The 27,137-nt window shown below is 35.0% G+C and overlaps 1 protein-coding gene across 2 annotated transcripts in view; it reads left to right on the plus strand.

Moving 5' to 3' along the window:
• The window catches only part of LOC129792106 (dendritic arbor reduction protein 1), a 59,206-nt gene extending 36,144 nt beyond the window's left edge, over positions 1 to 23,062 (plus strand). The window contains exons 2-6 of one of the 2 annotated variants that reach the window (XM_055830882.1): positions 3,369 to 3,707; positions 4,112 to 4,468; positions 4,532 to 4,952; positions 7,244 to 7,303; positions 22,763 to 23,062. In XM_055830882.1, the coding sequence (XP_055686857.1) occupies positions 3,369 to 3,707; positions 4,112 to 4,468; positions 4,532 to 4,952; positions 7,244 to 7,303; positions 22,763 to 22,950 (1,365 nt within the window). In that variant the 3' untranslated portion in view covers positions 22,951 to 23,062. Of the gene's footprint in view, positions 1 to 3,368; positions 3,708 to 4,111; positions 4,953 to 7,243; positions 7,304 to 22,762 lie in introns of both variants that reach the window. The other variant, XM_055830881.1, reaches the window with a different exon arrangement.
• The last annotated feature ends 4,075 nt before the right edge of the window (positions 23,063 to 27,137 follow it).

Consider the following 27,137-nt stretch of genomic DNA (forward strand, 5'->3'; position numbering starts at 1 on the left):
ATCACCAGGGATTTTTTTTTCATATTTCTCCTCTTATTGGTCATATGTAACCACAACATGAGGAGAGATGTGTATTGTAAAAATTTATGTATTTTGCTTTGAGCTTCTTCATCATTATAATGGAGAAATATTTATTTCCCATGTCTCTGCGGCAGCCGTACAATTCGTAGGGGAACGTGGCCCAATTCGGACCCCCTAAATTCTGTTTCAGAAGGATTGAAAAAAGTCATATTAAAATGAATTAAATCTTTCCAAGTTTGGTACCATTGGAAAGGTCATTTAATAGGCTAACTTTGTTCTATAGATGCAAACCTTCTAACTCTTACCTGTTCTGAGTAATAATGGAATTAAAAAAAGTTGCTAAAATTGCACTTTTTCACCACGGTGTTCTAATTGCGACCCCCCGAGTGTTCCAATTGCGACCCCCTGTTTTTGCCGTAATTTGTGGGTTTTTCACTAGTAGATCACTTTTATCACTACTATAAATAGGAAAAACACCATGAATTACCCGGAAAAGCCGGAAAATCAAGAATTTATTTTCATTTTTCCCCACATTTGTTTTGACATTTCGCCCTTGAGGTGACTACACACACTTTCACACACACCGACAATTGCGCACCCACTGACGTAATTCCCAGAAAATCCACGAAAATTCTTCTGAGGAATGCGTAAATTACACTAACTGCACTCCCTTTTGGCTGTAGGAACATTTTCACTGCGAAAAAACTTTCAAGAAACGTGAAAAAATATTGATTTTCCCGAAATCAAAACACAGCGCGGTCTGTGTGAGAGAGACACTTCCACACCACTACACGCATGCGCGACTGCTTTACCGTGGTGAATGGTGGAAATAGACGGTCCGAATTGAAACATTTTGGGGGTCGCAATTAGACCATTCTGCATGTATTACATTTTCACTTAATTACTTAAAATACCTAAAATCTTTCAAAAAATTGTAAATCAAGTAATAAACTAGACCCTCTAAGCTACAGAAACGCGGCATAATATGAGACATAATAGTGGGAAAAAAACTCATATCAACTTAGTTTCTAAAATCAGAAAATGTTGGCCAAGTGCTGAAAATGAATTTTGATTTTTTATTAGTCCTGTTGTGTACCAAATTAATTTATTTTAGGCGCTAACATTACCTTACTATAATATCTTCATAATGTAGTGAAACTAATTTTATAATATTTCGTCATTTACGAGAAAAAGGGGCGGTCGCAATTGGGCGGTGGTCCGAATTGGGCCACGTCCCCCTATAAAATAAAAGCCCCAATGGGTCTTCTTTACGTGTGTGTCGCATTTTCTTTTCCACCCAAAAAAAAAACTCACGACGTGCGGAGCTTTCTTGACATTTTGACTAATACCAATTTAACTCTGTTCACATGCTACCGGAAACTAAAACAATAATCCATCTTGCTGCGGTAATCATCTTATGATTTGTGAGAACTTTAGAGCCATTTATTACAAACCTCCTTCTTGTGCGCTCTCCACCAAGACACCCAATGAGATGTTGTGCGCTAAAGACAAGAAAAAAATACAGGCACGCACCACAGAGATATTTTTTTTTCAATGTAAATAATATGCGGGAAATTAATTGACTTCCATTTGTCTATTGCTATTTCACTTTATGAAATGTTACCGTGGCCATCGAATGAAAAATCGTGATTGTGCTACATTATTCGAATTTTTGCCGTTTGTGAAATACATCTCTTCTCTTTTTTTTCGGCGGGACATGGAGAGAAGAAATCATTTCTTCACAGCTGAGTAATATAAATTGATTTTTGAACGATTTAGCTATCGACACATGAACAGGTGGCTCATTCATAATATCATTTTTCAATTGCAAATTAAAAAAATAAATAAATGCCGCGTCGCTAAAAGAGTTTAAACGGTTAAGATTTTTTTTATATAATTATTATATATTTTAAAATAAATGATTTTTTAGTAAATTATGTACTTTAATTCCCTAAATAACGCACCCCGTGAATAAAATCGGATGGAAGTGAGCGGAAAGGAGAAGATAGTGGCTATTTATTCCTTCTCCATCTCTATGTAATGATTAAACATCATTAAGAATTCTATTATTTGCCAAAGCCAATAATTGTGCAAGTTGATAATGTAAATAGTAGATTTTTCTCTTTGCTGTTGTGAACAAATAAATTTCCATTTGAGCAAATATCACCTTATGCTGAATAAATTTGATCGTGTCAATGATGATGGAGCGAGCACAGAGTGCAGCTGCTGAGATTATCTTGATATATTATACCATCCAGCGGGGTAGGTTGGGAGCCCTTTAATTAAATTACACCCTATGTCCCCTATATAAGTTTTAATTTAAGAGCTTTTCCTAATTTTTTACATTTAAGACACGAGAAGTTAGTATTTTTTACAATGATTTATTAAATGTATTTTTATACGCTCCGTGTAATAAAATAATCTAGTTGTAATTAATGAATATTTACCAGCCGGGTAATCGTAAAAAAATTAGGTAATATTTTATTACGCGGCGTATAAAAATAAAAATAAGTAACTGGACGACTTCAGACGTCTAGCGAACCGAAATGGGTTAAAAATGAAGATTTTCTCAATGGCGCGAATCATTCAGAATATGGAATTGCACATCTTTTGACCAAATTGATGGGTCTTTTCTGCCAAAATGTTAGTGGATGAGAGGCAAAATAAAAAAAAAGTTGAAGCCTAGAGCCACACACGAATTTACAATGAAAAGTGTGAAATCTCCGGCGGGGAGGTTCACACAAAAATTTGAGACGTCCACCGAGATTGAAAATTAATGACTGGTAGTCTCAATATTGTGCGCTTCATTGTAGGACTGATGTGGCTGGGTATTGTTGTCTCATACGGACCCGGTGTCCCAGAGTCTTTTCTTATTTAGACAGCAAGAAATTTTTTTTCCATGGGGCCACATTGAGGCCCCTCATCATCACAACACTACAAAACATAAAAATAAATGATGTCCACTGAGAGACACGAACATTCGATTTTTTCTCTCTATCAAACCGTCCTCCCCCAACGCCCCTTGACCCATGGGAAGATTATTAAATATAGAATACAAAGTAAAGTAATAAATGTAGAGAAAGAGTTTTGCTGTTAAAGTTTGAAAATTTCTTTGTGGACTCTGCATGGGCACTCAAAATTTCTTTTATGCTTTTTTTCCCATCAACAAGACGCGAAGAAAAAAATCCACGCACGCATTTTAATAAATGACCGATATGGTGGAAGAGTAAAAAGAAAATGTATTCCAACGCTGACATTTAACACTGAGAATTTGTGAAATAATTAATTGTCGTCGAAAATGTTATTAATTACTCACAAAGGAATCTTTTTTTCTTACCTCTCCGCAGTCACCAGAACTAGAGTATCGGCATGAGCTGATGGGCCGACTTCACAAATTGGACACAGACATTGAACTCGAGGTTGTGCAGCACCACCAGATTGGCGACTCACCCGATGCCGGAGGATCCAGTGCGATCAGCGGAAGTACCTTTAGCGGGGGACATCATCAAATCTACGAGAGCTATGGCAGAGATTTCTTTTTCGGCACCAAAGGCAAAGAGATCCTCTGCAATGAGGTGGATGATTCCTTCCTACGGCCACCCCTGTGGGAGGATATCACGAGTTCCATACAGAATATTGATCCTGAGAATGCAATTATGCTGGGCACGATAGCAGGAGCTACACAAGTTAGTTGAAAATGTTGAAAATCTCTAGAAAATGTTCATTGATAAAAGGACGCCATCGCGCCATTACTGTTAAGTTTTCATAAACTAATGAAACACACAAAAAACATTAGAAATTAAGTTTAAAACATTGATTTTGAATCTTTGTTTCGTATACATACTTTTATCCTTTTACTCCTTTTGTATCCATGTTCTTATGGTGAAAATATCTTAACATAAGTAATTATGTACCTCGTCTGATAATTATGCTAAGAATATAAAATTTTATGTTTCATATTTCATCAGCGATCAATGTTTCAATGATCGTGTGTTTCATACCGATCGCAGAAAGTTTTCGAATTGAAAAACGACGAAGAAATAACGTTTTAGCATCCATCGCCTTTTGTAAGAAAGTTTTATCCTTGCAGGTAAAACTGGAAGCATCCGATGATCACCTGTTGGAGCCTCTAGCGTCCCCCCTTCTCAGTCCGTTGGAGATAAAAACCGAAAAAACCCACCCGCAGCAGCATCAGAGTCTCTCGAGTTCATCTCTGCACCAACCACCCACGGGGCATCATACCCAGAATGGTGGTGCACTCTACCACCTTCCCCCATCGGGGTATCCACCACCGCAGCACCCACACCAACCCCATGGACTGCAGGGGCCACTAAATGGCTACTTGGGGCCCACGACAAATGGCAATCACCCCCACAATGGTGGCCATGTTCACATACCAAATTCCACACAGGGCAGCTACTACAGCTGGCAGCAGAATCATCCACATGTGAGTAGAGCATCTGCCGTCACGGTGATCCCCCTGCCTGATGGTCCTTGTCTCCCGGTGCAGAACTACCACACAAAGATGTCGCCGCAGAATTCGAATTTCTGTGCACCCATCTCAAGGCTCATGTACGTCCCGCCGCTCACACCGCCAAGCTCAGACCCCGGAAGTCCGGGGAACTCCCTGCAGGGCCCCCCGCGCCGAACACCACCGCCACCATACCTACAGCAATCGGCACCATCGCACCCAGTCTCCATGTCCGGCAATGCGTCACACACGACGTCGGTACATGCATCCACCGGCAGCCAGCATCCGGCAACACCAAATGGAATCCCCAGTGGAGGTGGCGGCAGCCTACCAAACCACAGGAACAGCGCGTCCTCGGCAATTGTTCTGCAGGGGGCACAAGTGAAGATTGTTGGCAAATACAATCGACGGAATAATCCGGAGTTGGAGAAGCGGCGGATACATCACTGTGATTTTCTCGGTATGTCTCCATTTGCCTTATTCCCATACAAAACCCGCCACATTATATTACCCATTGTGGTGTGTGCCACATGGCAGAAGAATATTATATCTGTGTAGCTATATTGGCTTTTTATGCCGATGCCTGATATCTCAATCAATCACCGGACAAATTGAAAGACCTCTTTGTCTTGCCTCATTTTACCATTTGTCTTGTACGATTGAAAAATACTTTTCACATCTTCTTATACCATGCTATGTATGTCCATAAAGTGCAGCAAGATCTTCCTGGGTTGATGGAAAAGCTCTGGGTTGAAAGCTTTTTGAAATTTTGAAGATAAATTAATTCTTGAGGGCAAAAAATTTCTTTGAGGACCTACAGAAATTACCCAATAGAAGGTAACTCACTCCACCTCAGTTTTCTTGATAAAAAAATATTTTTTATCAATATTCTTGCTTAGAAAATATTCTTAAACTCCAAAGAATATTGTCAAGAAATTGTAGCAAAGAAACAAATTATTCAATTTTTTCAGGATCAAAGAGATAAATCTTCTAGATTATTTTTTCCTGGCACAAAAGACAGAGCTTAATCGAGATAATCTTATACCCAGAACTTTCCGTAGAACCTCATAAGTCATATATACTCCGCAATGGATATGGGACCTTTTCATTCATTCCCGCTTTACTCCATCACGCGGAAAAATACCTGTTAATCGTGAGATGAAGTGAACAGCAAGAATCACACTCACCAACATCCCATAAATAACAATCCAGTACCATGTGGAACGTTTTTATTTAAAGAAAAAAGGGAGGCAGAAGTCGCGAAGAGGCTCCCCATTTATTTTGAAGTGGACTAGAATTGCCATTCCGACCGTGCTGAATGTTTGCCTCACAGCACGGAGCAACTGTTTGACTGAATCTTCGACTCTTTTTTGTACCTTCTCCTGCTGATCCATCTTCTTTTTCATCTTGCAATTCGTCCACTTTACTATCTGACCGCGATGTCTGAAGAAGAGCGAATCCATAAGAAGGAATGAAGCTGTAAAGCTCTTTTTTTCCGTGAATCGGGGCTCTCTTCTCGGGGGATGGTCAATGAGGATTTTTTAGGGTCTTAAAGGGATTAAAATTTAACGGTTATTTTTTGAATTTTTCTTATACACAAGTATTAATTTCCCAAGAAAGTTAGATCCTCTTATCAGCACTTTAACTCAGGTGGGAAAAAATAAATAAAGAAATCCTTTTTATTCCATTTTAAATCAAGAATAAATCTTCAAGGAAATCAAAAGAAATTCTCTCAGATTAATCATAAATGTCTCTGAAGTTCAGCATGAAAATGAATTATAATGCTTCGCCCCTTCAAGTTCATCTCTTTTAGTTTGTCTTCTGCCCGATCTCGCACTTCAACTTCTCTTATATACCTACCTACCTTTATGCTACAATCGCCACTGTGAGATTTATTGCCACAGCGAAGCCTGCAACTTGGGCTAAACAGATTCATTCATTCACAAGAATCCACAGAAGCACACACATCACAGCTTCACTTGGGAGGAAGTGTAAAATGTACATAAACCTCCATGGTCAATATTGGTGAAGAAGAAGTTAAGAAAAAAAAATAAAAAAAATCCCGCAGAAATTGTGTCAGATGCTTGACCGCAAAGGAGAAAACAATTAACTTGTATAAATCTTTCAAAAAAATATTTCCCGCGTATGCAATTTCTAAAAAAAAAGCGGCTGCGTGCTCACAGAAATATATTTCGCAGCTGGATCAAAAGAGTTCAACAATGAGCAGTAACAAAAAAAAAAGAAATAAATACGCCGAATTACCCATATCGTTCAATTAATTGCACCCATTAAAAATTAACGAGTTCGAAAATGTGACGAAATTCGCAATAATCGCATTTAAATTATTACACTCTCGCCATTACAAAACGATTTGCATTTTTTTCTCTTCCTTTTGATTTAATTTCTTATTGCCTTTTTTTTCCTTCCTTCACATGCTGTCGATATGAACAATTACTATGTTGCTCTTGGCTCTTTTCTCGTGGCCTGTATCTCGTTGTCGTAACTGCAGCAGGAATTTAATATCTTTTTTTTTCTTCTTCTCACGTCTCACAGAATCTTGTGCGAAATTCCTCAAGGCAATTTCTCCAAAAATATTTTACTTTAATAAAAAAAAGTTCCCTTTGTGGTTAAAAAAAAAGAGTCAATAAACTCATTGCAAGAGTGACCAACTTTGTGATTCATCTAGATTTCTTTAGAGCTGCAAGAAAATCCATTTTAATGATTTTTCTTTTATTGAATTTTCCTCTTCAGGATGCGCAAAAGTCTACACAAAAAGTTCACACCTCAAAGCCCATCAGCGAATTCACACAGGTGAGTTAAATCCTTCTTTTCTTCTTTTTATTTCTCAATAATAAGAAAGAAAAAAAAACCAACATGCCATCATCCACATTTATGTAGCTTCTCCACGCGCACAGTGATGGGGTTTTGTGTGAGAGAAGCGAGTTACAAAAAAAAATTAATGACTGCATTAAATAATATTTTATTACGGAATATATTTTTGTATTTATGGCATTATTAATGACTTCTGTGGAGATTATGTTTATACAGAAAATGTTCATAAAAGAAATTAATTTGATTAATACTTATTTAGACACCAAACACTTAAAATAACTTACCTCCAACTTCTAAAAGAGAAACACACAGATGATAAAATTTTTTTTAAAAAATCCACCTCAATTAAATCTGAAGATAATTTCCATCTGATGTCCACCTCATATATGAGGAAGCTCCCCACATTTGTGTGTGAGAGGGGAAACCCACAAGAATGTGCCATTTTAAACAATGTCAAATGAACATTTTAACCCGTAACAGTGTTGCAGAAGATGAAAATAAAGAAGTCGCGTGGTGGATGTTGTAAAAATAAAAGAAACTCAAGTAAAGAGAGAAAATAACCATAGGACGGTCACCTTGCGGGCCATACGAGGAATTGGCAAAGTGATAAAAAGTCCGGCACCACATTGGAATTTCTCCCTCGTCACTAAATATTATTCGATTTAGGTTCAAAATTTTATAATATCCCATAATATTCACAATTTTATAGGCACCCACACACAGTGGGATAAATGGGGGGATTTTAGTTTGGCTCACGCTGTGATCATTACATGCATTTCTAACACTTCACGAGGGCTCTCCACTGAAGATGCCATGCTAATCAAATGTTTTGATAGCACTATTAGTTATTTTAGTAATAATATCAATTATCTAGAATACGTTAAGGGGGAATTTTTATTTGATATCAATCAAATTATTTAAAGAGCTAGAGAGAGTGCTTGAAAGTAATTCTGATGCTCTCAGAAGTATATTTTGGATGATTCTTTGCCACAGAATCGTCTTAGGAGGTCTTCATGGAAAGAAAATTAATTCTTTTGCTGAGATTTTATAGGAAAAGAAGTGATTTAGTGAGATATTTTATCATATTTTACAATACAGGAGGATGGTCTTATTCTGACCTCTTTTAGCTGTGTTTCTTTCAGACACAGCTTTTTCTGTTGAATTTATTTATTTTTTATATAAGATTATAATTTATTTATTCAACTCAATGATAAATAATTTAAAAGGCTACTGAAAGAAGAATATTCGATGATTTTATTAAACTATTTAAAAAAAAATAATGAAAGAATATAAAGTTCTTTATAAAGAACATACAATTATTTGCTTAAAATAAATTCTGTGTTGAAATTGAAAAAAAAATTCGATAATTCTTAAAGGAAGCTTCAGAATACTTGTCATTGTAATCTTTAAAAATATTATTTTGAAAGACTATAAATGTTTAAGAAAGCTTTAATTTAAAGCTTCATTACTATACTCCATAGGTAACAGAAAATTTTCCATTTTAAATACACAAATAATAGAATTATCAAGAATCTCCGTAAAAAAATATTCAATAAAACTCTATTTCGTCATAAGAAGAACAGAAAAAAACAAGACGAGAATTATTATTTAGTCGTAAAGCCCCTAATCTTAGCTTTGAGATAATAACTCGATGATTGATCTGCAATCGAAGCAATAAATAACAATAAGAAATCAATTACTTCCGTGTCAAATCAATTGACTCTTCGTGACTTCTAGAATCTCTTGTATGTGCTACACAGTCGCTGTATTTTCTGTATTTTAATTGATACCTCTGTGCAACAGTTATCTGGATGAATTTATATTCTTGAAGGACTTTTACATACGGCAAAGAACTCAATTAATTGCCTTTTTTTTCTTCTCCTATATAGCCTCGTGTGTACACATTTACCGTGCGAATTTCTTCTAATAGTCTAACGCTCCTTCTTTCTGGTGGTTTTAAGTTCGATAGAGGAGCTTTTTTTGCAATATATTAGTTAGTGTTGATTTTGAGGAATAACTTTGAATGTAAATCAGAATGCTTCCCAAGTGGCAGAATTTATGCAAAGATGTTGAGTTGAGGTACAAAAAAAAACTTTGCAGATCGTTTCAATGGCTATTTCTGGCTTCTCTGACTCACTCTTGGGAGTCATCTTGTCATCTCTAGAGCTCACATTCACTGTGTGGAGCGACTTAACCCGCATAAATAAGGCACGAGTGCCATGTGCTCTATGAGATGTAGAGTTTCTAATTTCAATTGAAGGGGAGAACATGGGAAATTTTATTTTCTTCTGAAGGCTTTACATATGTATGTACATATGTAGGCTCTATGTGTACATAATGTATGTAGAATAAAATGTTACTGTAAGCTTTTAAAAACACGGAACGATATAAAATTTTGCGAGATATAACCCAATATCTTGTTGGAAAAGTAAGACTGCAGATCAACCTTCGCGATGCAAAACTGGAAGGCTAAAAGCAACATTTTATATATCTCTTCCATTTTACACAAAAAGCTCTTTTGTGTGAATTTAAGCACGGTGCGCGCACAAATGAAAATCAAAACAATTCTCGCGGAATTTTTTTTTTGCAGAGAACCTCTCGGAGGTCCAATTTACGAGACAAAATTCATTTCCAATCGCATTCAAAATTTATATTGTTTGTAATTATGCGCGCACAATTGAACGTTCGATAGTTTTAGTGCGGAATGCCGCTTGAGAACGTAGAGAGAAAAAAAAAGCACACAATAAATCTTTTTTTTTTCATCAATACTTCGTCTAACAAACTCTCGCAACAGCACTCAGACACTTTTTTGCGGGCATGTCTCAATCTCAATAAAGCTCATTGAGCAATATTTTTGTCTATATGAGAACTTGACATTGAATTATATCTATTTCTTTTGACCATTTTTAGCCCAATATCAATTACTCGCGTATTTCCATCACGTTTTGTTTGTTGGATAATTTTTATTAATCTCACCAAGCACTTTAACGGTTAGTTGGTGATTGAGAAGAAGTTGGTGGGGAGGCAAAATAAGACAGTAACAAAACTAAAACGCCGAGAGAATTCCAATCGATTATGTTTTGCATATCAATTTCTTGTTCCTGATGCTGCTTTACGCTGAAAAAAAAAGCAACGAGTAAGACGCATGGCTTACACCATGTTGTGCCTGTATGTTCAAAAAGAAAAAAAAAAGTTTATGGCAAATTCACACTCGTGGATTTATTAAATTGTCTTATTTTTTACTTTAATAGTTTTGCTATTTTTAGTGCATTGAAATTTATTGCAATAAATTGTTTCTTTTTATTGGTATAACAACTCATGATTGCGGTTTCAAATTAAGAATTTTGATTTATTTATATCTTCGATGATTTATCTATTTGAATTGATTTAGTTGTTTGTTTCAGGATCAGTTAAATATTAAAATATTTATTCATTAATTTGTGGAGCTTTTTTATCTATATATTTTTCTCTGAAAGCTCTCAAAAAGCTCAAAGTTTTAGGAAAATATGTTTTCTTCTTGATCTGTTAATTCTTTGGCAAGAAAATGGATCAAGCTTTTAAGACTTCTATTGCACCGAAAGCTTTTAGCTTCTGAAGTTCTTTCAATTTAAGAAAAAAAACTTCACAACAATGCTCCCTAAATTCCTGCACATTTTCTTATCAAACAAAAATTGTTTTTACCTTTTTTGTTGGAACATATAAAATTTATGCAAAGGTGAATAAATTTTATGTAAATTGAAATGTGTGATGTGTTAAATGGTAAAAAGGAGATAAAATGGCAGTTCTTACACCTGGGAGGTGAGCAATAAATACTCAAGCTATTTCATATTTTATATATACATAAAATTCTCCATATATACATAGTCTTTTTGCACTCAAAGCTTTTGTATTTGATTTTGTTGGGATTTTTTTTGTGCCACACAACTCCACTTTTGTGTGCAATAAAACAATTTGTTTTGTAAAATATACACCGCAATTCATCATTCGTGGACAGTATTTGACGTCCGTACGCGCCCCATACGGAAAATATATGTATCTCAATGTTTTAAAGAATGAAACATTTTTGAAGGTTGGAATTTATATTTTAATTTATGATTAATCTTACAAAACACACAAGAGCATTAAGCTTAAAGTCTTAATTCGATGCTCTTCTTCTTAGCATTTTGATCAAAATTCGTGTGAATTTCTTATCCCAATTTCGTGTATGTTTTATGCTAATTCACATAGAGGGGGGGGGGCAGAATAAATAAATTAAAAAATATAGCGAGGAATTTTCAACAGAGTAAATCACTTCCTATTGTTTTCTTGATTGTTTTCTCAAAGAGTCTCTCTCGAGGAATTATTATATATCTAAACGTATAGGTTTTATGATTTATATCATTGACCTTTCCATGCTACATATATATTGGTGTGAACGATATAGATATTTCTGAAATTGCTCGGGGTCTCCGTGAGCGCCATAGAGAGGGTATATGGTGTGAGAATAAAAGCTGATAAAGCTCCCATTGGAAAATATTCCATTTGGTTTTTTTTATGAGAAATTATTCATGAATTTTGTGGAATATTCATAAATCAGTGATCCCAAAGCGATATCCAATCGTTTGTTTTTGTCAGAAAATTATCTCGTGCGACACATTGAATTTTCCATCGTGTTGGAATTGGCAACTCAAACACTCCACCACACGATCTGTTTTGAGATTTCTTTTGAGAGGCGCTGCCCAGAGAAAATTGATAGTTTCCAAATGGAATTAAATGCTGTGTGAATTTTATTTTAGATATATGGCAATAAAATACCATGAGTGTGAGTCATTCGGGTGCTGTGGCGTGAAAAAAATTAAATTGTGTGTGGTGAATGATTGACCTAAATTTGCGACTCATAACAAGAAGAGAATTTCACGTGTGGTGTGTGTATATGCTCTACTATTTGCCTCTCTTTGGTAGCCATGCCAACAAGGAGGAGAAAATGAGATATTGTTCGAAGGGCCACCTAAAGAAACCACTTCTTTTCTTCTACCATTATTATGCTCAATGTACCAGCAAAGAAAAAAAAAGTCGCGGAAGCATACAAACCACGAAATTCCGCGTGAAATATGAGAAATTGTTTGGGATGCGACTAAAATAAATTGCACCTCAAAAAATATGTCTCTTGTTGGTATTTTATTAAAATTAAAGAAAGTCTCTCTTGTTTGACTAAAAAAAGGAAAAGGTTTCTTTATTTTTTTTGAACAGCAAAATACAGAAATATTCGTGCTTGAGAATAAATCGAAAGCGGCAAATTCTTCCTCATAATTTTACCAAATAAATGTTAAAGCTTTTCAAGAGCTTTTCATGCAGATTTTTTTATTCTTCAAAGCTCTTCATGTAAATTAATCAAAATTCAACGAAGAAATTAACATAAATGAAGCTGATGATTCACCTTAAAGCTCCCATGTGGAGGAGAATGGTGAAAGGTTAAAATGTAAATACAGTTGTTATTTGGACGTAAACACACGCGAGTCGAAGAAGAAAGTTCAAGAGGTCATTCGAGTGTTGTCTTTATTCTAAAATCCATTCCACCCGGCGAATGGTTTTAATTGAAATATCACAAAAAAATAGCAATCGCCCCGCATAATTATATGTCTTCGTCCAAAAAGACGTGAAGCTACAAACCCAATAATTATTTCCTCTTCATTCGATCCGTGATTTTCGATTTTTTTTCTTGTGGATTTTTTTTTCGATTGAAGACATATCGATGACGCCTATTTTGGTACGTGCAATTTGGGAAGATTTCCCGCGCATCATCAACGTTCATATACTCTCCCTTTTTATTCTTCATTGCGGATTGTCTTACTTTCAATTCCACGCGTTGTTTACAAAGAAGAAATTTTCGGGGGGAGAGAGAGAGATGATCTCCCACCCACGCGCGTTGTGCGCACAATCTCATCTCATTTAATGTACCTGATCGACCTGATCCCGGTGAGCACGATAAACTCCCCGGTCGCGCAAAAGCAGATGAGAGAGCGCGAGGTTTCTTAAGCGGGCTTTCCTGCGAGCTTGTGATTGAGTGTGGTTTTCTTCCCATTGATACGAAACATTCATTCATTCAACTCATCACCCATCTCGCTCTTCCTCATCCGCGTGGTGCATTTGGTTTTAATCCACGAACCACCACAATTTTTCCCATTGTACGAGACATGACTTCTCCGCACCTTTTACGTCTTCGCCGTTGTTTGCTGCGCTCGGTGTGTTGTTTCCATTGAGGAATGGCGAGACATGAAGAATGAGTAGAGGTTACGCCATGAAGAGCACCAATCTTCCTCTTCTTCATCATAATCTTCATGCTTGCACCACTGTGTTGTTGTACTATACATTGAACATTTAGCGAACTCTGTTTGACTTTCTTGTTATTCCCTCCATTTCTTTTCCCTTTTTTTACCACAATGTGTGCAACCATTCAGACCCTGATTCAGTGATAATCTCCTGTTCACTATCCCGTATAAAATACTGAGACTTTATTGTTTTTATCAAGAATCATTCTTTTCCTTCGCTCTTATCTATCACTGATAGGGGGAATATTTATTGATATCTCTCTGATACAGATTGAAATTGCAACGAATATATCTTATTTTTCGATTTAAAATCAACCCTTCATCAGGGTCTACAAAGGAAAGGAAATTTATTTATTTAATTCTTATTTTGATTTTTTTTCAATGTCAAATAAAAATGCAATTAACAGGAATAAAGAAAATCAATGCATGATAATTGTGAGCAAAAGAAATAAAACAAGATTAGAAGAAACAAAAGGAAAGAATGAAAGATAGAATGTAACTGAAAGCAATATAATGCTGAGACATTTTATAAATCTCCGACCACACAGTCAAGAACAAAGTGGTGGATATTTTGTAATTGAATTTTGTCAAGTTTAGATCTGCGTGCCCCTCAAAATGATTGAATAGTCCTTATAGTTGTGTGAATAATACCGCCGATTTAGTAATACAAATCACTCACAATGACTCAAAAGTGCCTGCTTTTTTTTGCTTCTTTCATTTCTCGCCTCAGGTGTTACGAATAATCACTCACTTAATTGCTCTTGAAACTATTTAACTTTGAATTCCGTGTGTAATGGATGAGACATTTAAATCACATGAGTTGATGGAGAGAATGAATGAATTTAAAAGGGAAAAAAAGAAAAAGCCCCTTTAGAAGTTGATTGAATGCACACGCCATGGAGAAGCAAAGAAAGATCGCGCATCTTATGTTGAGATGAAGGGAAAAGAGGTGGAAAATGAGTGCGAGATAGAGTGATTATGAGGCCACAAGAAGAAAGATTCTGACGCGTGCTGACCAGTTTTGCTTACGGGAAGTTGAGATCTTATATAGTGCAGAGAGTAGCTTAGCGGGGTGGCAAATGGGCTGCGGGCGGAAAAATGGTCAAGATGTAGGAGAAAATGTGTGTGAGTAACACGTGCGCCAATTTGGTGGTTAATCGCAGCTGGATTTCGCGGGCTCACGCGTTAGCTCCCGCGGTTGCGATTTGATCAATTGAGCCCCAAAGTATATATTGTCTGTGTGTGCTTTCAATAAACACAAATCTCTTTTTTGCCCAAAAGAGTGTTGAGAGACGACAATTTCGGGTCTCCATACACATAATTCAAAAATTCGTTCAAACAAAAAAAATATGAGAAGGAATTAAAAGTGAGAGACGACGGTCCCCGCATTTCGCACCATGGCTACATTATTGTTGATTTCCAATGAAATTTTACGCAATGTTTCTGTCAATCAGATAGTTTTTTTGTGTGCGTAGTGTTAGCGCCAATTGACGAAAGACAAGGCATCTAATACACAATTTATTGAGGAGAATTCAATGCGATGAGAGGGATATTTGGTGCTATGTGAAAGGTGCGAGGAGGAGAAGCAAAAGAACGGAAAAGCCGCGAGAGCTCTAATGATTGCGAAGGCTACATGTATTTTCGCTCATTTGCTTGCCTCTAGAGCATCAACGAAAAAACCCGTGGGTGTTGAGTATCCGGTCAAAATGCCGTGCTATTATGTGCAAATTGAGCTTATGCTCTCTCACCCTCTCCCTTCTTCATCTTTGCATCAGCCAGCACCACTCTGATGAGGACTTCTATTGCCAAGCAAATTAATGCTACAGCATGTTGAGGATTTCTTTTTTTTTTCTATTTTTGCCTAGAACGGACCACCACCTTTGTCACAAAAATTTTGTGCAAAAAGTTCTGATTTATGTTGTGGAGGTGGATGAGAAAGTTTTCAGACGTTTATGAGTTTTTTGAGTTATTTGAACTTAGAATTTCCTTAAAAAATTTTTCTCATATGTGCACAAAATCAATATGGCTTTCAATCTTGGATTGTGCAGTTGTGCGGTTGTGCAGTTGTCCAGTTGTGCAGTTGTGCGGTTGTGCAGTTGTGCAGTTGTGCGGTTGTGCAGTTGTGCGATTGTGCAGTTGTGCAGTTGTGCAGTTCTGCGGTTGAGCAGTTGTGCGGTTGTGCAGTTGTGCGGTTGTGCAGTTGTGCAGTTGTGCGGTGTGCAGTTGTGCAGTTGTGCAGTTGTGCGGTTGTGCAGTTTTGCAGTTGTGCAGTTGTGCGGTTGTGCAGTTGTGCAGTTGTTCGGCTGGGTGAATCATTCCTAAGGCCTAAAGTAATATTTGAAAAATATTTGAAATTAACGTTTTTCTCTCTCAAAAATAAAACAAATCCTTCTATAAAAAATGCTCCTTCTTGTAGAAAAAGACGAATATTTTTCAACCATCCCCGTAAGAAGTGTGTAAATGCTTTTCCTTTTTATTTTTTTTTCATGCGAATCTCACGCAATGGACATAATTTTCCAATGAGACACACTGAATGGCGTGTAATGTTTACGATAATTGCATTTTAAGATTAATCCTTCCATTGATATTGCTACAATTTAAAATGTCCATTTGCATGTATATTTCTCCGATTGTAGGCATTTTCTGTGTGCTCTCTGTGGCCATTTAAAGACACACTCTTTAAGCAAAAAATCTTTCTCTTTACTCTCAGAGGCCGCGCGGACGTGTTAAAAATCTTTATGTGATACTTTTTGCAACAATTTAAGTGATTTTATTTGAAAATGGCAATATGGGACAAAAATAGCAACCCCGCGTCTCTTTTGCGGCACACCGGCTACAATGTCTCTGTTTTTTTTTTGTACTTTTCCACCACACATAAGAGAGTGGCGATGCGGTTTCAATTGGTAGAAAAGGTCAACACTTTATAATATTATTTGGATGATTGGCATTTATTCCTGTGCCGGCGCAATCGACACACAAGTAATATAATAAGTCATGACTTTGCCATATTCAACTTGAATCTCAAACTTTGCTCGTGAATTCACAATGTTGGACTTTTTTACGTAATAGGAGTTAATATTGGTTAATAAATAGGCATCATGGAGTATTTTAACCACCACAATGCACATTCCTTCCGAAATTTATACCTTTATACACACTTAGCCTTTAATTAACACGACACAGAAACGGTGAACCAATTAAAATTCAAAACGTAACGACAATGGGAGCCTTTTTTCTAACGAGAGACTTTGCGGGTTCGTCGTCTACTTGCCCGTTGATGTCTTTTGTTAATTCTGTGCGCTTTATTATGGTGAATCATATGAATATAGGCGATGATTAGATGTGCGCTATGCGAATAAAAAAAATGATGATTTTGAGAAAGAAAACAATCCGCGTAAACATTGTGGTATGAAACATTGAGTATCTCTTTGAGTTGGTGCTTTAGAGAAAACTGTACGTACGCACACTGTTGGAAATAGTTTGATATGTAGTTATTAATGAATTTTATTGGTAACATTACTAACATTGGTTCTTAACATTACTTCTTTTCTGTTTTTGATGCTAAAAGAATTTATTCTCATTTTGTTCTTTAGTTTAAATATTTAACGTTATCTTATATGTAGAAATAATTTAAATATTTCACACTTTTTGGACTAAATTCTGAAAGAATTATAATTTATCCTTCCTTAACATTTCTTTAAACATATTTTTAATTATTCTATTATAGAAAATATCCCTGTTTATTGCAAATTATCAGTGTTTACATGGTTTACGAAGAAAAATTAAATTAACAGTGTAGCATAGCAAAGAAGTTGACAAAGCGTGCTCTTGAGTGGATCCAAAGAGGTTTTCTCACAATGTGTCATCGCAACCAATTTACGCGGTCATAGTTTCTTCGATGGAATTCAATAGTTTGCTTATAATACTCTCATACACAGAGTCCCCATTCAAGCTCTGTACGCGATGTACTGTTTCCGTGCGCCAAAGAGCAATGGAATAATTCGCAAAAGCACGTTGTGGAGTACCTTTTGAGTGTTCTGCGATGATACACCAGACTATATGTTGTTGACGATAAGCACTGAAATGTATGCAAATTGTCATATCTCTCTTCCTTCTCATGTTTATGTACCACACTACCTCTGGAAAGAAAGAAAAGAAAAAAAAGAACTAAATAGATAGAGATTGAGTGTCATCCATGTCAATGGTGACAAGTTTTATCTATCTCTTACACACTCTGAATTATAACACCACGCTTTTGGATCACAAAGGCGATTGGAGAAATATTTTGTGAGTGCTATCGACCAAATTTAAAATCAATAATTTATGCAATTAATCGCTTTTTGCCGGAGCGGCGCATTTGGGATGCTTTAGGAATGAACGAAGACGAAGAAGTTGAAAAAAAATGACTGCACATAAATATAAATTAAGGAAAAGAGACGATCAAAGGCCGCGGGGAGATGCGATAAAAGTGGTAATATCTCTAATTGATGGTGAAAAGAGACGGTGTTTGGGTCGTAAAATCAACCATCTCAGTGGAGCAACATATAGCGGTTTGATTCATTCATGAAAATCCACCTCAAACGCGCTCATCTTTATCATATCAATCGAATTTCTGCATGTTAACTCCAATAAGCAATTTCCACGTGAGATTCTTGCTGTGTCTCATTAAAAGCGCACGTCTTTCTCATTGATAAGATGTCCAACTAAGTGTCCTAGCCAATTGACTTTCTCATTCGTGGGGGAATCAATGAAGCACTAATTCTTGAACTTTTGACCTCTTAAAATGGTTTAATTTCAAGTAAACCTGTGCCATATTGTGATGCTACTGCGTGGTTACGAGCTCACACCAAAAATTCCCGCACACGACACACACAGAGAATCCTGCGGCGTTTGAAGTGCGTTTCAAAGTGGAATTCAGGCGAGATATTTTGGGTGGTAAAATCAAGTCAATATATCCATCGTGGTGTGATAGTAAACCCCCATTGAGGAAGAAGATTCAATAAAAAAAAACGTATAAAACACCATCATTGGAGCAATATAATAAAAATTCCTCTTCCCTTGTTTCTATGTGACCACATAAGATGGTGACGATGATGACCCACACTATGAGGCACCAACAGTGAGAGTTCATTCATACTGTATGGGGGGGAAATATCCACCAAGAAGTATAATAAACAAACAGGAATATGCTAATAAGTTCTTTTGCTTTTTTTGTGTATTTAAAATTTTTGAAGGAGAATAAAAAAATCAGATGGTGATCCAAAGTGGATGGAATAACCACAAATTGTTGGATTATTCGATTCTTCATAATTCAACACACAAGTATTCCGCTCCCGCCATTCCCCCTCAAGTGATTTTTCTTGTATATAAACCAGGAGGTCTCTCCAATAAAAATTATTCAAAATTTATATCACATTTTTATCCACTGATTATAACAAAATATGAATGAAATTCTCTACTACTAAAATTTCATTCCTTCTGTCACTCTTTAAATTTCCCCGGAGGCGAGAAGTTCTTCTCGCACCATATGATGTCTCTGAAGAACACATTTTTATTCAGCTGTAAATTTTGGGGTTTTATTTGTTGGATTTATTTCCAAAAATATATGCTGCTTTATAGGAAAAGGAAGACATCTGCTGCATGCAAAAGTATTAAAAATTCTTAATTATTCTGAAACTGTTGGAAATTCTGGAAGAATTTGCTAAATATAGCTGGATTGAGAAATTTATTTTAGAGAATTTATTCCAATTTAATTAAGTTTAATAGAAATATTTCGACTGAGAAATATTTATTATTGAAAAATCATTTATAGAATATTTAGAATAATTCTTCTAAAATTCCATAACATTTATAAACGTTCTTACAATGTAATTCTCTCTGTCCACTTTGACAAAGTTCTTACGCACGAACAAATCAGGAAATGTAATATTTACTAAAGATTAATCAACGTGGTGGGTAACAACATTTCATATTAATGAAATAAATATCTCCCTCGTCTTAGGCTTAAAGGCGCATATATAGAAGAATTCCATTCAAGAACCGCGTGTAAGGTTTTATATGTCACTCCGCATAAGATAAGAATAGAGCAAAAGAGAAGCTTTTTAGTATGTGTGTGGAAATTATTCATTTGCATATAGGCAAAAAAAAAATAAATGAGAAGCATGGTGAGTCACAGAAAATCCTCCCGCGGACTCTTCAACGGCACAGCGTGCGATTGAAACAACATAAGACTTCTAATTAGCATTGATGCAATCAAAATCTGTCAGACAGTATGTCTTTTGTGCTAAATATTTAACCACACGTCAAACTTAACATGGCATCTTTGGGGTATGGAGATCGCGAACTCTATGCCGAACAGAAAGTCTCACCTCGATTGAGAATATTGTGAAGCAATTTGCATAGAATCAACTTTTAAATATATTCTTTGACGTTCTATTAATGTTTCAAAGAAGTGGTACATGATGGAGGAATAATTATGCAAAGAGAATAGGTCACTACAATTGATGAAGAAGGTCTCTTTGTTTGACAAATTTTTAAGTCTTTCTCGGAAAATTCTAACTTCATTTACTCGTGCGATATTTATCGCTGAAAGTAATTATTTCAGCATTGTCGTGGCGGCTGAGATCACCCACTGCGCTATCTCTGAAAATTAAAACATGGATTAAATCATTCTCGGTGTGCATTAAAAATTCAAAATAACTCAGCACTTACGTGTAAAATGACCTAAAAAAAATTCCATCAAAGCCATTTTGTTGAAATCACCACAAGATGATTTAAGAGAGAAGAAAAGACAAAACTGTGAAAGGTGGCGTTCGCAATAACTTTTAAACTTGCCAAGACGGATTGTAACTCTATCGAGGATATCCACATTCCATCATATTATTCTTATGCGACGTATATACGTTACGTACAATGTGATCCGCGAAAGAGTAAAGAAATTAACTCTGTGTGTTGTGTCTACTCAAAGAGACAAAAGAATTCTCTCTCATATACCACCAACACTTTTAGTTGTTTTTGCAACAATAAATTGTGACTTTGTAGCAAATATTAATTATTTATTGTGACAATAGCCGGACATTGAGGTCTATGTGAGTTTTGCTGCCTCTATGGCACTCAAAACTCAAAAGAAATCGGGTTCGTCGCCTAGAGTCTTTCGTTGTTGTTTTCATATTTGTCTTCAAAAGAGTACTTTGAAGACTCTCTGTACATGAAATTAAGGTTAATATTAAATTAAAAATTAAATTGAAATTCTCACCAAATCAAATAAATTCTTCACTCAATGTCCATTTGAGGCAAAAGTTCAACACAACACATGCCAGCACGAGAAGGCCAATTAAGGGCAATAAGGTTCAGATATTAGAGAAAGTGTTTCTATCAATTTTCTCAATCTGTTGTACATGTGGTGATAAGGAGAACGAATAGACAGAGAAATGGTCATTTATCTTGCAACTTAATTTCCACAGAAGAGTGACAATAAATAACAAAATTTAATAGCATCTCTATGCGAATAATTTCAATTCATATTTTCCCGCACAAGACACCCACATTGGTGGGTACATCCAAGACCACAGGAATATTGCAGCTTGATTACTTCTTGTGGTGCATCATCATTAACATGACTCTCTGGCGACTGATGTTATTTATAAAAGGAATACAATTGACTATTAATCCCTTGACCTCATAAATATAGCAAAATTGTTATTGTATGGGGGTATATTATGTACATTGAAATGGGTACAACGATGAATCTGCTGTAGCATAAAATATGATGAAAGATTATCTCACTTCCATATGAATAATTCTTCTTTTTTTTCGTTAAAAAATATGAATGCGTTAACTTTCTTTCCATTCACATGCAAACAGCAGGTTTTCTTGGGGAGAAAAAAAAGCTCCAAGATGAATTTATATACACTTGAGGAAAGAAAATTTGAATCACATATTGGAGGGAAAGGAAATTATTTTAGTGACTGGGAAAATTACTCTGAGACCATTAATCAGTGCATGAGAATTTCGAAAAAGGCGGTGCAAAGTTATGACGTCATTTCTTGCATTTTTGAACAAATATTTGCTGCTTCTTTCAAGACAATCTCATTGCAATGTGGGAGACTAAAAGATATTATTCAATTGTTTCATCAAATGGAATATTTTTCTGTACATGACCGATTAAACTCCTCGAGGGTGATTATAAAGAGATCAATATTTAATAAATTGTTAAATTTTTACTTTCTCATTTCTCAAGAAGTGCACCAATTCTTTTTTCCCATAGTGTATGTACTCATAAATGCAAAACATTTTGTTTATTCTTTTTGCGACACAAAATAAAACAATGTGCAAAATAAATTTTGCATTCGGCACGTTCTTCCTCTATCTCCACAATTGATTATTTTTTTCTTTCTTTTTCTTGCTCTCCTCAAATTACATCGGCAATACGTAATGCGAATAATTTCCACGTGTGAAGGAATTCGCTTGTAAATACAATAATATGGCATAAGAAAATGAATTTTGTGGTTTCTTTTACCTGGTGGTGGTGTGGGAGTATAGTGTGGTAGAAAATAAAAGAAGACATTCCATTTGGAGACACGCGGTGATGAATAAATTGGCGGCAAACATTTCACTTGCAATGAATTCATTTAAAGTTAAATTGCCACCGATTGTATTCTCAACTTATTTGCACTTCACGTGGTGCATTGTGAAATGATCGGCCGGATGATGCGAGCTGGGAGATAATGTGCCAACATTTGGGACATGCAAGAGGTGAGCAAGAGTAAGCGCGCGCGCGGGGAATTCCAGAGGGACACTATTATAGCATTTTACTTAAAGTGCATACATATAATATGAAAGCACGCTGAGAAAAGAAACGATATTGGTGAGATTTTCTTGAGAGTGAGACTAGCCTTCTGCTGCCAAATGGGCGATTGCAACAGATGCAGCAGAGACAATTTTCTTTAATTCACCACGAATTTGCCATTTGGCAAAATAAAATAAAATAAAATAAATAGAAGCTCGCAATGTGGATGATCTTTTGCAATTTTTTTGTTGTTCCTCAAATGACCTCTCAAGAATTTTGCGATGAACTTTCATTTTATTAATTTTGCAAAATTTATATTTATGTTTTTCCCTCTCGTTGCAGGTGAAAAACCCTACACGTGCCAGTGGCCAGAATGTGAATGGAGATTTGCAAGATCAGACGAACTTACCCGCCACTACAGGAAGCACACAGGTGCAAAGCCATTCAAGTGTGTAGTTTGCGAACGCAGCTTTGCCAGGAGTGATCATTTGGCGCTCCACATGAAGAGGCATTTGCCTAAAAATAAATAGGTTTTCCTCCGCAATGGTAGCACCAGGCGTCTCCACCGACAAACTATCTTAATGTTTAAAAAAAAACGTATGTAATGACAAGAAATTTTTAAACTTCTCTCAATCCTAGGGATTTTCATTGTTTTTTAGCTTCTCGAAAGATGATATTTCTCTCTCTCTGTCAATTAATTTTAATTGCTAAATACCTCGACTAATGGAGCCACCATTTGAAAATTTTACAGTCTGTCTGAGAAGAGGATTTGCGGAGAATTTATTTATTTTTTAAGCGAGCAAATTTGTACATGAAAAAATTGAATTGCTGCATAATCTTTCCAAACAGACTGTACTACCTTGCCCTATTTGACTTGTGAATTTACAATCTCTCTATTTTTTATTTTACTTCTCTAAAGAACTCTCTTCTTAACAGATAATACCTCCTTCTCTCTCTCTCTCTCTCTCTCTCTCTTTTCACCTGTGCACAAAATGATAGAACCTCCATTTAAAGAGTTTATTTTTACAATCTGTGAGAAATCTTTTTGTCATTTTCATAGCTCCTTGGTATATAATATATTTATTGCACGCCATGGAATGCAAAGTGCAATGTGACCATCAAAATGTCTTTTTAGCGAAACTACATAAACTCTTTAAAGAAAAAAAAGAAGAAAGAAAGAAATTCCCATAAACCCACAGAGTCTTCTCTTGCACACTCCAAAGCACCGAACAATCAATTTATTGTCAATGGTTTATTGAAATTTACTCACACGGCGCGAATTTATTTTACACATTTCGTCGAGATTTTTTTTGTACTCGTTGTTCTTTGGCTTCCCTATCCTTCCAATTGCCCCATTCTTCTGTCCACATAGCCATCTTTTAGTTGTGTACCTCTGTTTTTCATTTCTTTTAATTCTTATCTACTTCTTCGTCTTCTCCTCATACACCAGCGAGAACTTATAACTGTTAACGCGGTGTTACATAAATTAATAAGCGAATGCCTTAAAAGAGCAAAGAGACCATAAGTTACATTAAATGCGTTTACACACCAAAGAGGTCACCAATGCGTGATCAATGATGGTCGATGATGGGTTTTTTTAATGAAAGAAAAATGTTGAACAATTTCCGAGACATACAATACTTCCCTCATCTTGTGCACTTGTCATGTGCAACATGATTTGGACTCTCTAAGTGTGCACCAGCAGTGCATTTTAGTGGTTAAAATGGAAGATTTGAACCCCAATTTAGGTTGCATACTCCATTGTTTGATGATTCTCTATTGGTTTGGTTGCTTTTCCACCATTTTCACCAACATGTACATAACGACAATTATGACATTGCCCTTAATGTACATTCCCATACAATTCAATTGATAAATATTGTTACGCACCATTCTCACCTGTTTTGTGCTGCATGTAGTTTATTTCCTATTTCTTAAGTTCTCTTCAGTAGGTTATATCTTCTTATTTATTTCAGCATTTTTGTAAAAAATTTTATTGAAGTAAAAAGTTTTTTTTTTGTTGAATAATTGAGAAATCTTGAGAAAATCGTTTTTTTAATTTTTCAAGAATATTTTGAGTCTGTTTTATTTGCATTTTTAATAATGCATAAAATAATTTAGTAGACCTGATGATGGGAATAAGTACACTCGCAATGTAAAATTTGATGTATGTCAAATTCAACTACTGTCATAACGTTTGTGTCAAAATTGCATCTGTCAAAAATATCTGTTAAAGACATTTTTGGTTTGCTTGCAAAAATTCAAATTTATGATTTTTTATCTTATTTGTCTTTCAAAAAGATTTCTTATTTTGATGTCTTAATGCGTGAAAAATTAAAGCTATGCAAAAATTTATATGCATGCATCTTACTGAAAAAACTCTAATAGTTTTTTTTTTGACAGATGTAATCTTGACAAATAAAAAAAAACTGTCATTAAAAAATGTATCTGTCAAAAATTTATTTTTTTAATAAAAGGAATTTCTTTCTACCATCAATAGATTTAAACCTTTTTTTTTAAACAAAGTTTTAATAGCCCAGAACTTACGTACCTTCATATCTTTTCATAAAAACTTAGAGTTTTTATTTGACATTTATGCACTTTTGACAAAAAAATTCAACTGTCAGCTAAATACGCTGTTTAAAAAAAAAACTTTTAATTGTCAATTAAAAATGAATAAAAAATAGAAATCATTCAGGAAAAAGAATTACGAGAGAATCATTAAAATATTTAATCTTTTGCACAACAACTTTGCAGTACAATTAATCCATCAGGTGCACATGGTGAGAATGGTTTGCCAATTGCCCCGCGTAAATAGTGTTAAAATTGAAAAATTGCCCTCTTGCAGCTCCATGATAATATTTTATAAATTACTGTGAATCGATGTGTTACCAATATCAAGCTGGCTCTTAAATTGTAATTTTCACAGCCGCAAATTTGCATAATTAGTTAATTAATTATTTTCGCACCAATAAGGCCTCCATCAATCACACAGAGAGAGGAGCCCAATAATGTGCTTTGTAAATGTGTGTGTGCGTGCGTGTTAAGCTATAAAAAAGAAATTATTTAAAAATGCAAAACATGTGTACTGTATAATTTGTAAATAAGAAGGAGTAGAGTGTAAGCAGAAAAGTAATTTTTTTCTGGAAGTGAATAGAGTTTCTTAAACAAGGTCAAATTGAAAGATTTTCATGCTACATATAAAATATTTCCTTAAACAAAAGAAAATTCTTCATACAAATTATCCAAATAAAAAGTGAAATATTGCCCCCTCAATGTGCTATTAGTGAAAAAAAAGACATTTAATAGAGAAGAAAAATATAATTTTTGTGTGTGCCTCTTTAGAGTTTTAATTCAATTAGGTAATCATTAAGAATCTTAATTTTTTGTACATATGTAGAAAATCGTGTTCTTAGATGCCATTAAGATATATATTATTTTACATGTAATTAATAAAATCTCTCTCTCATGTTTTATTAGTTTTTTTTTTATCAAACTTCTATGAGACTTGAGAAATAAATTTTAAAAAAAAGTCTTTTTAATGTTAAAAAAAAAGTCTTTTTTTAAACATAATAATGTGAACAAATTAAATGAAGAAAAAATAAGAATAATTCCACTTTATATTATATTTTATTGTCAATGTATTTTTTAGTACCTATATATATATATAAATATTTTAATTATATATAAAAATGTAAGTAATATGAAAGTATTACATATTTTCATTGTATGTCATTTTACTTGTAATTATGTATCTCAATTTTTCCATAGATAATTAAGTAATTATTATATAAATAGTGTTAAATGTGTGTGTGCAAAATTTCGAATTTTGCCAATAATTTTCTGATTTTACCTGCTTTAAAAAATTGCAATTTTTTCCTTCATTGCCATGAAGCTAAACCCCAAGTTTGAAAAAGAAAAATAAAAGAAAATTCTTTCGATGTTAGTTTTAAAAGTAGATAAATTTGAAAGGAAATAATAATGAAAATTTTAATAGAGAAAAATCTGTGAAAACTTTGAAGAAATATCTCAAAAAATTTCCACGCGAATTTCATAACTTTGCGTGATCTTTCAGAATATTATTGATGTCTATCGAAATTAGAGAAGATGAAAGAAAAAGTGAATAAAATAAAGTAAAATTACATGTCGATTGGTCGTTTTTCCTGAATTATTTTGTATGTGCGACAAGTTTGCTGGATCACGGAACGCTTGTTGGCTGTTTTGGATTGCTTTCTTGTGCAATGTTGTGACACAAAACTATCATACTCCTTATGCGATTGTCTCCTCAATGCGCAGGTAAGTTTTACCATAGCAATGACACCGTTGAACTCTTGCTGCGATTGCCAATTAATTACGCGTGGTTTTATTACGACGTAAAATAAGGTTAGGTTTCTCTGAACTTTGAAAATACGTTAGTAGCTCAAAAACTCTATGCTACATTTATATTCTATTAAACAGCAGAAACTCCTCAACATTCTAGCCAAATTCTCAATACATAGCATTAAGATTCTGATTAACATGATAAAAAAACTTTGCATTTTCAGTGTAATTTATTCTGTAGTGAAACACATTAGGGTGTAATAAAACTGTTTAACTTCTTCGGCAACATCACAGTTTGATCGCATTGATCAAATGGAGCCTTCCTTTGGCATAATGGAGATTTGGAGAAGAGTGCATGATGGCGATTATAAAAGCCCCCATGAAAGATGCAGAGAAA

The sequence above is a fragment of the Lutzomyia longipalpis genome, chromosome 3, assembly GCF_024334085.1.
Source record: "Lutzomyia longipalpis isolate SR_M1_2022 chromosome 3, ASM2433408v1".
Taxonomy (NCBI): domain Eukaryota; kingdom Metazoa; phylum Arthropoda; class Insecta; order Diptera; family Psychodidae; genus Lutzomyia; species Lutzomyia longipalpis.